Genomic DNA, 14,239 nt, shown 5'->3' with positions numbered 1-14,239 from the left:
CAAGGAGTATTCAATGAGTTTAAGCTCACAAAGGTACTGGGAGGCTGAAATAAAGAAAAGCATGCAGTAACATAGCATCAGCAGCAGCTAATTAGTTTTTAACCATGTCTCGCTCTACCGACCCTTTACATAATTATACAAACAAGCTAAATTTGTCCTAGTCAGAGCTACTGTACTTTTAAGGTCAGGAAATCATTTCTTAGTTTCGTAGAGTTTCTTTATCCCAGACAATTTATCATGACGTCATAGCAGGCATTACTGGTGAGTTATTTCTTAGGCTTAAGTAGAAAGTACAGTTAACTCCAAATAAGCATAAAAAGCACTACTGTAGCTTTCACTGAAATATCAAAACCAACAACAGTCAGTAATACCTCACTTAAGAATGTTATTAAGTTATATGATTCCATAAACAACAGAACCTGGCCTTTTAGATGTTTAAATGTAGTACAGTTTACCCCTATATATTAGTTAAATGTCATATATGTACATATATGTCCACATACTGTAGCGAGATACGGAATTTGTACCTGAACGATTCTCGTCATCTCTGTGACTAAGGAATATTTCACTAAGGCGCTGTCCAAACTAAAAATCTCACAATACACTGTTCCTAATTTAAAGATGAGAAAACTGTTGTGTGACTCTACATCTGGCAGTCATGATGAAATATGGATTAGTGCGTAAGTGTTCATTGTTACAATGTAACTAACATTATTGTCCCTAAGGCTGAAGTTACTGCATAGCGATCATAGATTGTATATGAGGATGTAGCCATAGGTGCTCACCAGATCTGCTGCAGTTTCCTGGTTTGGAGGACAGGATCTTGCATCACTGCATTCTGTTTCTTATAGCAACCTCTACTGGTTAATGTTTCGTAGCAGTTTAACCTACATCGCTACTGCTAATATGACAATTCAGGTAGCCTACATGTAACCGCTAATTTACTGTTGGGCTGGCTGTCGCACACGTCTGTTCTATTCTATTCTACACATCCTGACATCTGGCTGGCTAGCTGTGACCCCTTCCTCTTCCATGCTCGACCGCCTACATATTGCCCGGACACCAAGAGCGCCATTGCGCTCCATCGGTTCAACACGCGACACATGGTGTAACAGGCCAAACTGCAGCACAATCAATTGGTTTTTAATGATTTGAGTAGGCCCCTGAGCTCTTGAAGCTAGCAGGCTTGGGTAATTTGATGTGATTCACTGAGCTGATGGCAGGCTGTGTGTGTGTAAGGGGCGGTCTACTGTGTATGTAGCTGGTAGTGGATATGAGCGTGGGTTATAAAGGGAGACAGATTGGTAGCTATGATCCAGTGATGGTAGTGACAGCTGGGGTTAGCAAATAGCAGCCGTTTGGTGACAGAGAGAGCCACTGGAACACAATGGGGATGGGGCCATGGGGACGCATATGGCAACATGGCTACTTCTGGCATGAAGGCATGATGAGATGAACACCACAGTGCAATGTGGCTACTGGCTATTGGCTACTGCCAATGGCTCCAAGAGGCCCCATGGCATAAGGCTGGAAGATGCATGGCCGTCCGGCAGCCGTATGGGCTAGTTGGGAATAACCAGTATGGACCACACATATGGCACTACATAACACATAGAGTGCACACAAACATGTATCAGGCAAACATGAGCAGTTACACAAACATAGACAATGAGGCAGCGCATGTTCTGTCTGCCTACTGACTGACAAACCGTAACAACACGTGACTATAGAGTCTGAGAAGATACCAGAAGATATACACATGCATTGGTAAAGTCTAGATGCATGTACACATACTGTAGAGATAAATGTATGTGTATGCAGAAGCACACCCACTTGCACACAAGTACACAGCACTGCAAATGCTGAGCAGTTAAACTATTAGAAATCTCTGCCATTTATTCACCTTGTAATAATGTCTACCACCCATGTCACTGTCACTCTCACAAAAGGCAGACTCAGCAGCACAACTTGCTAGCTTGTTAGTGAGCTAACTTTAATCCTGTGTGAAACAAGCATCACCAAGAAAGTGCAGCCCTGACTGCAAAGGTAGCAAGCTACAGCAGGGAAGAGAAGGCTGGGTGGGTTAAATACTGTTTGGACAGGCAGGAGGTCGCGTGGCTGAAATGCAAACTGAGTGGCTTAGAGGGCAGCTGCAGTTGGGTAAGGTGTGTGTGTCTGTGTCTACCTAGCTGGTGGCCTGCTGCAACCAGATTACATGTTCACTGTCCCACAGCAGGAGTAGAAGTGAGATGGGTAGGACTGAGTGGTAAATGACCACAGCAGGAAGCCACGCAGCTGCTTGAGCACTCCTCTAGTGAGTGAGTGCTGGACCATCAGCTGTAGAGTCCAGTGTTTGTTCAATCACAGGGACTTGCAAGCAGGTGACTCTTTGAATCAGGCTAACAATGCTATTGACACTGTCATGGTTACTTAAAGCAAACATAATGTTTTAATGAAAGTAGCAACTGAAACTGCTCATAGAGTTATTTCTATTTTCTGGTGCCTATCAACATTTGCATCACATGAAAATGTGCCTTCTTGGTCAACTCCAGCCAACAACAACAAAACTAACAAACAAAAGCTAAAGGAAACATAATTAAATAATGTAAGAAACAGCATTACATTGTTAAATTTTTCCAGGGATGATAATCCATAAAAATAATTTAAAAATATACATTTTGAAACTGGTGATCAAATACTATATATTGTTAAATAATGTCTAGAAATCTTACAAAACAATTACTCAGATTTTTCAAATTATATACTTATTATTATAAGGCTTTTATGTTGATATTTACCAACTATAGTGTGTGACATCTCCAGTTTTGTAGTTTCTAAAGTGTGTGTTTCAGCATACAACTTCTCTGCAAGATATTATCCAAACATTATAAATCCTAATAGTAAGGCATTGCCTATTTACCTGCATGCATATTCATTTAAATCATTAGTATAGAATACTGAACTTTGATGCTACAGCATGAGTTTAATTATGCAGCTGTGTGATTCATTAAAGTTAACTTTAGCAAAAAATAACTCAAATTACCCTAAGGGTGACAGTTTTTTTTCCAAAGTCAAAATAACTTACTGCATGAGTAAAAATATATCATATCTACATTCGTATTATGTAGTGTACTTTAATGCACATCATAGTTGTATAGCACACTTTTACAATAATATGCTTTACTTTACTGTATGAAATACTCTGTATTGTAGTTCAGGGCACTTTAAGTAATAGTAAGTAAAGTAATATGCCTATTTAGCCAATCTTTGTCTGTGGAACAGTTAAACTATTTCACGACTGTAAAGAATTAAATACACATGCCCCTGTCTGGTTCAGTGCAATAAAGAACAATGTACACTGAGTGTGCTTCAGGGGCCACGAAAAGCCTCAAGCAGACATTAAAGCCTCTGGCAGAATGATTAAAAACCTCTAAGCAACAAAACGAGAACACTCATGGAGATGGATCAACCTTAAAAAACTATTTACTAACCCAATAATGTTCTTTGTTGCTACAACATCCCAAATCTGGGATGTATTCCAAACAATGCTGTTGGTACGTTACAGAAAAATCCAAAAAGTGAATATAAACATTGGGCTATTAGAGTAGTTAAAACCTTCTTGAAACATAGATATTTGGTGTCTCACTTGTAAATCAAGACTAAATTTCACTAGATGTAGTAAAATACGATTTTACCAGTGAAGAAAATAGAAATTAGTTTGTTATTGAGGATATTTTTTGCAGACTTGGTGGACACTCAGAAAACCAATGTTCTGTACTCTTCAACTAGGATTACTGAATTCTATTGGATGCAATATAACTACCTCAGTTATACTGTGGCAGACTGTGTTGTGGTAACTAAATCTAATTAATATTAATTAGCAGCCCAGCCCAACCCTGTCTGCTGTCTGGGTTGGTAACCCAGAGCAACAGTCGACAGCCTGTCTGTATTGTGCTGCGGTCTAGTCAATTATGCTGAATCGTTTCCTGGCACATCCAACACCTATAAATTCCCAACCAAAAAAAAACTAAAACTAAATGTGTTTGTATACTTAGGAAAGATGGAAACGTGGTTATCAGAATGGGATAATATGCTTTTATAGAGCTGTGTATAGTAATTGCAGGATAAAAATGCTGCAATCATTTAGCTATAAGAAGTTTTCATGTGGTACTGTAATGGTATATGCATGTATACAATTTTCAACATTAGACCTGCAGCAGAGGAAGAATGTGGCTTAAAAATTACCAGACAGAATCTATTTTTCTGATCATACGTATTGCTGTAAATATAAAAAAAATCCTCCATGTTGTAAACTATTTTCGGCACGAGTTCCTCCTAAAACCTTTCAACAACTCTTGTAAAACACTGTGCAGAAAGGAGAAACTGCATACATTTTCAACTAAGGGTGGGTCCCAATGGGGAGTCAAGGGCAGCTACTGTAGGTAAATGGTAGAGTACTTACTGTAGGTTGCATAACATATTGTTGATGAGGCATCCATGACGTACTCTGGACCTGAGGAGAAACACATCAAATGTAAAAGAAGGGTGTCAATATAAACTTTCCTCAATCTCAGTCAGATCCAAGTAGTATCCCACATAAAGCATTAACGCTGTTTAAACATTCACAATATGTTCAAATACTCTTGAGTATGGAGGTTTTAACGTGATTGCATTGGTTTTAATGCACCAAAATGGCTGAACTTTACCCAGATTAAGTTGTGCCAAAGAATTACAAAAAGAATTTGAAAGTCTGGAGGCAGCAAATCTCCCTCCTGCCATCTCATTATTGCCAACAGTATGCCTTGTGCACGGAGCCCTTAAATTAGGTTCCTTCTCTATTATAATAATAATATTAATGCCGTACCCAGTGCTGTTGCAAGAGGGGTGAATCATTGTGAAAATTCGAGGGACAGACAGCTAGAGAGAATCCATTTCAGAAGGATTATTTAAAAGTAAAAGGAAAAAGTAAAAGGAATTTGAGAGTGGTGGACAGAACTTTTCTTTGTTTCAGAGGTATGTCAAGCTATTACTAGAGGAAAACATTTATAGACATGCATATACACAAATGTGGATGAGAAAGTTAAAGAAACAGTGAAACTGTGACAGAGACAATGATCAAGAGACTAGTGGAATGGAGGAACAAACAGCATTTAGATGTGCTGGAGAGAGGAATTAGACAGCTTGTAGCAGACAAACACACAGGCTGGCCACTGATCCTGGTAAAATGATTAGATTAAACAAAGACAAACATGGAATAATCTGCTTTAAGAGCAATCAATCCTCTTTGCCAACCCAAACGCGTGATTTGGATCCACACCTAAACAAGCTGGATATTCCATAACATGAAGCCAAGTCTGTTTGTTTATACATGGCAGTATTTGTTCTCCCACAGCTGAACGGGACAGCAGATAGACACAGAGAAAGCTTATTTTTAATCACTTATCTTCATGTAAGATACTGCATGACCAATCATGTGATTTATTTAATAGAGAGACTAAACTCTTGTCAGACTTAAGACCCCTTTACACTGTGTGACTTTGGGCTGTCCCAGAAGAATGTTGACAATCGTGAGAGAAACGTGGTCAAATCTTTGGTTGTAAATCAAAAATGGTGGTTTAAATTATAACGAGTCCACTCACGGCCGATTTAGAGCTTTGGTGGCCAAAGACACGACAATGTCGAAACTAACGAAATTTAGGAACAAAACCCCACAATGTGACGTTTGCAAACCAACCAATGAAGCTAGTGTAGTGCTAAACACATATTTACTGTTTTTATCTAATTCCACTGTAAAGCTACAATTTACCAGACATTCCTTGCACCATCTGACATGCCTCAAAAGTGATAGCATACAGTCTGACAGAGATTTTAAAACCTGATTGACATTAGACCTATCTTGCACACTGTCCACAGTTTCAGATGAAATTAATAGTTTGCATGGGTAGAAAGTAGAATGAAGAGCAGCAGATGGCTACCTTAGATGCTACTGACTGACTACTACTACTCCTGATAACTGGGTATAACTGGTGTATAGCTACAGTACGTTCAGTGTGAGTGAATGGTAAAATGGGCATGACCTAAGAAGCTCCCTACCTCTGGCTCAATTTCACAGCTTGTGTTACTGTTTAAAACAGCCTGCCAACCAATAAGCCAAAAAGCTGGTCAGTCAGCCGTTCAGTCGAGGGGTCAGCCAGTTGGCCACCCATCCAACCAGTCACAGATAAAGCCAAACAACCAGCCAGTTAGCTAGTTAGTAAGCCAGCTAGCCACATATTTAGTCAGACAGTGAGCCAGTCTGCAGAGCCAGTGATGTAAACCAGGCCACGGCTGGCTGGCGGCACTAGCTGAGATCTTGGTAGTGATCTGGCCCGGGCTAGCTCCTGTCATGTGGATCATCAAAGCTGTTTTTCCAGGAAACAAAGCCAATCATCATTCAAGCTCACTGGAGGCTGGCTTGAAAGAACACCATAACAGTGCTATTGGCATGGGTCATTTGCAGATTTGATAAATCAATGCCACCAAACTAGTAGCTCAAAAAAAATATCCCCTCAACATAAACATAACAGAAGGAATGGCATGTACAGTCATTTCTATGCACCTTTAGATTTTTAATACAAAGGCAATAGTTTCCATCATAAAAGGAAGTGATTTCCTTTTGTCAGCCATATGTGGCTGCCTGGCTTGTCTTCTCCTTTTCTTTCTCCTCTGTCTCTTTGTACTTTAACAGAAGATGAAGGACTCACCTTCCTGCCGTGACTGGCTGAAGGGCAATATTACAGGAAGCAGTGGCAGAGCTGCCCGATATTGAAACTGTGGGGATTAATATTCCTCAAAAGCCTGGCCATTGTTTTTTGATAAATCAATTTGGGAAGCCTTCCGAGAGCGGATTAGAGACGCGCCCTGGCCCAATTTTCTCCCTCCTCCTCTTTCCCCTACCCCTCCACTGCAGGTACCGGACCAGAGTTTTAATCAAGCGTGCCTCAAAGACGGGCACAGCAACCTTCAGCAACACCCATCCCCCCCCCCGAGCCATCACCATCACTACCACCCGTACTATCTGTCCTCCTCTCCCTAGTTGTCTTTCTCTCAATCTGTCCCTTCTATTTCCCCCATCTATCCTTCATCTCTTTTCTCTTACTCACTACCCTTGTCTGTCGGCCTCTGCATACCAAACAGAGCCAATGTTAAATGATATTGTCTGAACGAGAGGGCACAGTGGCAGTGCCTCTTGATGTTAAGATTCGGTAAAGGGGGCTGCGTGAAATGCGCAGTGATGGAAAGCGGTTAACGCTCTTGACATCTCACATAGCCAATTTCCACGTTCCTGTTCTGTTCTCTTTCATTACTCCACAGATCACAGCCGTAAGGAATGTGGAAATTCACTTTGGAAGAGGAAGCGATTGTATCCAAGTTAGTAAAAAAAACAAAAAAAACTGCTTTATTGCGTTGGCAGCTGAGGGAACACAAAAGAGGTCAGGAAACTAGGAGGGAGGAAAGTGTTTGTTTTTCCTAGACACTTTCATTCTTGATGGGTGATTTTATTTGTTTCTACCCTGTCAGCCTTTTTTTTATCCCTTTTTTTTTCGGCGCTTGTTTTCTGATGTCTGTTGTGTTTGCCGCCTACGAAACAGATGTCATCGAGCACAGCTGGAGCGCCGAAGAAACGATGAGAGAAGAGAGAACCTCACGCTGGGTTGCAGCCCGCCCCCTCTCTTCCAAACCCTTACACAAAGCAAACCCTCATATTAAATATACACATACAGCAATCTACCCATAATGCAGTGCATTATGGCCCACCTGATATGTGGAAACGGGGGAAGCAGCGATGAAGGGCGTGATGGAGGTCTGTGCAATCATGCGGTTGGTAGCGATGCTGTAAGGCGAGGAGTAGAACCTGAGGAGGGACAGAGAACGAAGAAGAGGGAGTGAGAGAAAGAGGGGAAGGAGGGTGGAGAAAAGAGATGTGGAAAGGAGGTAAAGAGTAAAGGAGAGGAGAGGACACAGCAATTAGTTTGTCATAGGTATATAGGCACATGGAACATGATGTTTAAATGAAATTCTATTACCTTATTACAAAAATGGGGTATTAACTGACAGATCTGTGTGTTTCTCTGTCTATATAAGAAAGAAACATTTGCAAGCTAGAGCACACACACAGACACACACAAACACACTGTCGATTTATCCTGCAGCTTGTTCAGAGCAAACACACGGCCATATATTGTATTTCGAATGCCACATAAAAGTTTCATGAAGTGTCTTATAACGTTCTCAATTGAAAAGTCGGGTTTTATCACATCAAATTGAGCTTTGTCATCGTATAAAGTAGGAGGTTGTCTGTATTTTTTTTCCAACGTGGATTCAAGTATTAAGGCTACACTGTACTGTCCTGCCTGGCTGGCTTAAGCAGCACGCTTATAGGCTGAGCTTGTGGAAAACTCAATGCATTTCAAGAAGGTTTGACATGAGCTGCAGAGAAGTGAGGTGGTCTGCTTCGCTACTTTATCTCATTGCTGAAGGTTTATAGCAACCGAATGTCACCGTGATCCCGTGGGAGGCTAAGTGAAATGTCCAATAGTCTCTGTCACCCTAGCTGAAGATCATATTACTGGCCGAGGATATTAGACAAGTTATGTACTAGGTTTGATGACCCCACATTCCATTTCAAGATACAGCATCAGCTCTTCATGTTGTTTTTACATTACAACCCAGTCTCACGGCAGTTCGTGAAATGGTCACGTTATTTAATCTATTGATTCTTGTACACAGGCACATTTTTCTCATTTTTTTCATGGTGGCCAGCACAACAATGTAAACTAATGTATTTCAATGAGTAGCATATTTCGCGATCACAGCATGACTACGGTAGTGAGTAGTATGAAATGCTGAAAATCCGCGTAAGGAGGTTGGTTGGGGTGGTGGTTGGGTCAAACAACACAGGACTTTCACCCCGGAGAGCGGGGATCGTGGCCCGCGTGTGGCGTTTTGTTTCCCCGTTGTTGTGTTCCTAATCACAACCGTCATGTTATTGTCGCGCGTCCCCCACGGCCGTCTCCCGGCGTGTTAGGCGTCCTTTCCCCGTTGTTCTTTTCCTAAACCAAACCTCCGCCATCCCGTTGTTGTCGTCGCGTGTCCCCCAGAGACAGCGGATCGTGTCCCGGGGTGTGATGTTTGCTTCCCCCGTTCATCTTTTCCTAAACCCAACCTCCGTATAGATGGTTCCCATTTCGTGCTGGCCACCACGATAAAAATGTGTTCGTGTACACGAATCAATAGATTAAAAATAACGTGACAATTTCACAAACTGCCGTGAGACCGTGTTGTACATTATCTTTCAACCCACATGTTCTGTTTGGAGTCCTGGAGGCCCCAGGCCCACTTTAATAGCTTAAAACTAGGGCTATCAGCATTAACGCGTTACTCGCGATGCGATTAAGGGCCAAGCATAACGCGTTAATTCTTTTTTTAATCGCATTAATCGCATGCTGCCATTTATTAATTCATTTTACACTTCACTCAGCTTTGCGTCGTGCCTAACAGGCTACTAGTTTGACCCTTTGCCGCACCTTTACTTATCATCAAGCTGCCATACTTCCTTGTAACACATCCTACTGCTGCAGGCATGATGGAGAGAGACAGCAGCAACACAATTCTAAATGGCGCTTTTTATTTTCCAAAACTCTTGGACGGCTCAGAAGTCGAAAGCCATATGCACATTGTGTAAAGCCGAATTAAAATATCACCGAAGCACATCAAGCTTGAGCTACCACCTACGAGCTAAGCATAGTACAATTAACGTGACTGGAGAGTGCTACTAGTTGCCGACCTGTGGATGAAACCAAATCCCAAAAAATTACTACAGCTCTTGCGAAATGGTGGCAACTAACTGCAGACTTGTCAGCATCGTAGAAGACTCGGGTCTTAAAGACGTATTACGGTTGGCATGTCCTGACCCGTCTTATACATTGCTGTCGAGGGGGACAGTAGTTTCACGCATACCCAGCCTGTATGACACGGAGAAAGCAGCCCAACTGGAACTGCTGCAAAGTGCAAACGCTGTCTCATTAACCGGTGATCACTGGACGTCAGTGAGTAATCAACATTATTTAGAAGTTACTGCACACTATATTGACTCTAGATTCAAATGTGTGACTAGATTCACACATTTTCTTTTGTTTACAGTAAATAAATAAATAAATACAAATCTTAAAGTCAAGTTCATAAAGTAACTTTCTTTGCATTCATTTGATTCCCAATCAAGATATACTGGTAATAATTGCTTTCCATTGTTAATATGTACTTAAAAACAGTTCTGAAATGCAAAATAATAGAATTTTAATCATGTGATAAATCATGCGATTAATCACAATTAACTATAGAAATTCAGCGATTAATCGCGATTAAGAAAAAATTAATCATTTGACAGCCATACATAAAACACACACACACACACACACACAAATTGTATTATCAGCTTGATATTTCATGAATAGCTATAAACAGGATTTTAAACTGATGATAATGTCAGAAGTTCACTACAGAAAATGCATTTACCAGCTGTAAAACATGGTTAAATACTGTCCTTTTTATGTAGCTCTACAACTCCCAAATAAATCGATTTGAAATTATCTTATTGGAGTTTTACAATAGTTACTTCACAAGAGGTCAAACACGAAATTAAACTTCTCTGGAGTTTAACTGACCCCAAACATGAGTAATATCACTATGTTGGACGACGGATTGTAGATTTCTTTTGATGACTTTTTGTCAAATAATGGAAAATATATTTTTGTTTATGGACAACCCATTAACTGATAAAATATGAAACATGACCATAGATGGTAATAATGTTTTATATGGTCATTTCTATATTTTGTCACGTTCATCAAATGTGTAAGCCCCTATTGTGGCAAAGGGAAGCGTTCCCACTTCAAAAAATAAACAATTCTACATGTTGGGTTTTAATTAGATCTGAAGAAAAGAAAACATATATTTGAAGAGAAAAAGAGAGTTATTTGCTGCTCTCCTATTAAAGTATACATTAAATGTATTCAAATATTAATGCAAACTACAAAATGTAAATTCAGTCCCACAATAGTATATATATATGGGTAATTTGCATCATAATTATATTTTGAATTCAATCCCATTGCCCCGTGAGCCCACAGGGATATGCACTGGGGTCAGGTGCATTTTCAGCTGGGCGGAAGGCAAAGGTGGGGACTCAGCGCTGCTGAACCCTGGCATGGTAGACTAGTTCTAAGATTCTGGGGTCGTGTTTGGGGGGTACAGCAGGACTATGCAGTACTGGGGCTGTTGCTACAAGCTGGAGACAGAGATGTGTCTGTATTTTTGGCATGAAGTCAAACACTTTTCAAAGGGAGATGGGCTCCACTAGGGTTGTCCCTTGTCACCGATTCTGTTTCTGATTTCAATAGATAGGATCTCGACTTGTTGTCTTCATCAGACCTTGACCTCCAGCACACACTGGGGCAGTTTGCAGTCAAATTTCAAGCAGTCGGGATAAAAGTCAGCGCCTCTAAGTCTGAGGCCATGGATCTCTGCTGGAAAACAGTGGATTGCTCCGTTGGGATTGGGAGTGAGTTGCTTGGCCAAGGGAAGGAGTTCAAAAATCTGCCAGACTTGAGAGTAAAAATGCAGCGTGAAATCTACAGGTGCGTTGGTGTGGTGTCAGCAGTAATGCAGGAGTTGTACTGGACTGTTGTGGTGAAGAAGGATTGATTTACCAGTCAATCTACATTCCAACCCTCACCTACTGTCATGAGCTTTGGGTAGTGAAAAAAATGAGATTGTGAATAAAAGCAGCCAAAATGAGTTTCCTCCGTAGGGTGGCTGGGCTCACTCTTAGATAGACAGCACAAGGACCTCAGACATCCGTAGGGAGCTCGGAATAGAGCCGCTGCTTCTTCGCGTTAAAAGAAGCCAGTCAAGTTGGTTCGGGCATCTGATCATGATGCCTCCTGGGCGCCTTTTCTTTGGAGGTTTTCCAAATGGTAGGAGACCCCGAGATAGACCCAGTACACTCCAGAGATATTACTGTATATATCTCATCTGGCTTGAGAACACGTCAGAATCCTCCAGGAGGAGCTGAAAGACGTTGCTGGGGAGAAGCTGGGACTACCTCGCTTAGGCTGCTGCCACCACCACCCGCATAAGCGGCAGAAAATGGATGAATGGACAGATAGATAGCCCAATTTGCACTTGAATTTTGATGTACCAATAAGCAGTCTGACAAATGTGAAGTGGCATTTCTGTTTTACATTTTTTAGTTTAACTGCATTTTTATTTTCTACTTCGCATTAACATATGAATTCAATTGACTCTAGACTTCTACTTTATTTGCGAGCTGATTCACTCATTTTTTTTATTTTCTAAATTGCATTAGCACTTAAATAATTAACCCTTTTCCCCTATTTTTCTGGCTCATGATCATTAAGCTAAAGTTCTGGTTGAATATATTACGAGTGAATCATTGCTTTTCCCAGCAGGTCTGTTCCTTAACACAAATATCTGTGGGATTATAATTTGGTGGATTTGCATCAAAGCAGGCTTTTACATGGCAGGCTATGTGTAATGAGTGATGCTATTCATCCAGTTTTTTAGTTGAGATTGACTCAGAGTCACTGGGGGATAAGTGGTTCAGGAAGCGGGGAATGAGGAGCTTCCTGTGAATGACTGAGGCCAGAGGGAGATAAAGGGGAGCCTCAACACTCTCCTTCCTGTCTCAGTACTGTGGGGAAAAATAAAACATGTTGCCGGGTCATTTATTTCCACAGCACCATTAGGTCATGACATGAAGACACAGAAACACACACGTACATTAAGACCCAAACCCACATAACCACACACAAGCTCACTCAGCTACCTTATGCCATTTCTCACCCGACCCTACAAATGAAAAACGATAGTTGAAGTCCATATAGATTGTCCTAATCAAACAGTAACAAAGTGCAGCTACTACATTAATCTTTATCTATGGCAGTGGTATTGACTGAAGTGAGTGTATTAGTTGGTGCCAAGGATGGATTGACCGTCAAGCTCTTACCCATTCTGCATTGCAGCGGGATCATATGTTAACGCCATGCCAGTCTGAAAGAGAAAAGAAAATACAGGAATAATCACAAATTAAGAGAGTTGGATCAGAATAAATATGACATGACATCAAAATGCAACAAAGGAAAATGTGACAAATGAAAAGACATAACAAATATTATTAATCATTAAATTATTTTTTTCTGTATTTTTCTTTTAACTATTAAAATAATTGCTCAATGTTTTAGAAAATGTGCTCATTTGCGTCTTCTTTTTTTAGAGTAGATGAAAAGAGTGTTTTTACATTTAGTTTTTAGTACAAATTAAACAAATAATATAACGTGTTAAATAGAGAGCTGTAGAGGTGCTGGTAGGCAGCTTATTTTTTAACCTTTGGACAGAGCCAAACTAGTTGTTTTCCAGTCTGGCTGTACCTTTGTCTAGATAAGATTAATATGTTGGTCTAAGTGGAATAGTATATATACATTAGACCGCATTCAGTCACTGTCTGTCGCCTGTGTGTTATATTGTGCTGGTATGTTCTGAATGTCTCTGTCTCTGTATGTTCCTGCATCAATGTCACCAAGCTAATTCACTGTATTTTATTGTACTTAGGGAATAACATGATTTATACCCTGATTCCTTTTGTTCCAAACTAATTTAATCAAATCAAAATCAACTCATTTTCAATTTGAAAAAAAACTGACCAGTAACAAAGCCAATGTGGGGAAAAGCTTTTGTCAATAGGACAAAGAGAATTAGTATTGAGGACGCCTCTTTTTTCTATTTCAATCACGTACAATCATGTATTTATGAATGAGAGAGAATAAAGAAATGCCCTTTGGAGAGAAAAGGAGTGAGCGGAAAACTGAGTTCTTTGTCTGCTGATGGTGTGTGTGTGAGGCCCTCTTAGAGTCCAGGAGAGAAACCTGTGTGCCGCAATCCGTCATCTGCATTCCTGAAGGTTCTCTCCCGGAGGAGAGCTAATCCGATTTCTTTTAACGGTAGGCTGCTGAGGACGGCAGATTTCATCAGTGCGCGCGCACATACACACACACACACACACACACACACACACACACACACACACACACACACACACACACACTCTGTCTCTCTCTCACTTCGCTCCATCTATCTTCTTTTTTTCTCCATCATCTTGTGTTCTCTTCCTTTCTCTCCCTGC

The 14,239-nt window shown here is 40.7% G+C and overlaps 1 protein-coding gene across 9 annotated transcripts in view; it reads right to left on the bottom strand.

Annotated features, from left to right (window-relative positions):
• Positions 1-14,239, bottom strand: part of rbms3 (RNA binding motif, single stranded interacting protein) — a 306,928-nt gene that overhangs the window by 23,986 nt on the left and 268,703 nt on the right. For all 9 annotated transcript variants that reach the window (XM_035991632.1, XM_035991635.1, XM_035991640.1 and 6 more), the window contains 3 exons: positions 13,067-13,110; positions 7,798-7,894; positions 4,463-4,513 (listed from right to left, as the gene is read on the bottom strand). In XM_035991632.1, coding sequence (XP_035847525.1) covers positions 4,463-4,513; positions 7,798-7,894; positions 13,067-13,110 — 192 coding nt within the window. The remainder of the gene's footprint in view (positions 1-4,462; positions 4,514-7,797; positions 7,895-13,066; positions 13,111-14,239) is intronic.

The sequence above is a fragment of the Sander lucioperca genome, chromosome 14 (genome assembly GCF_008315115.2).
Source record: "Sander lucioperca isolate FBNREF2018 chromosome 14, SLUC_FBN_1.2, whole genome shotgun sequence".
Lineage (NCBI taxonomy): Eukaryota > Metazoa > Chordata > Actinopteri > Perciformes > Percidae > Sander > Sander lucioperca.
Note: the sequence above shows the minus strand (reverse complement) of the source record. Positions and strands in the feature narration are given on the sequence as shown.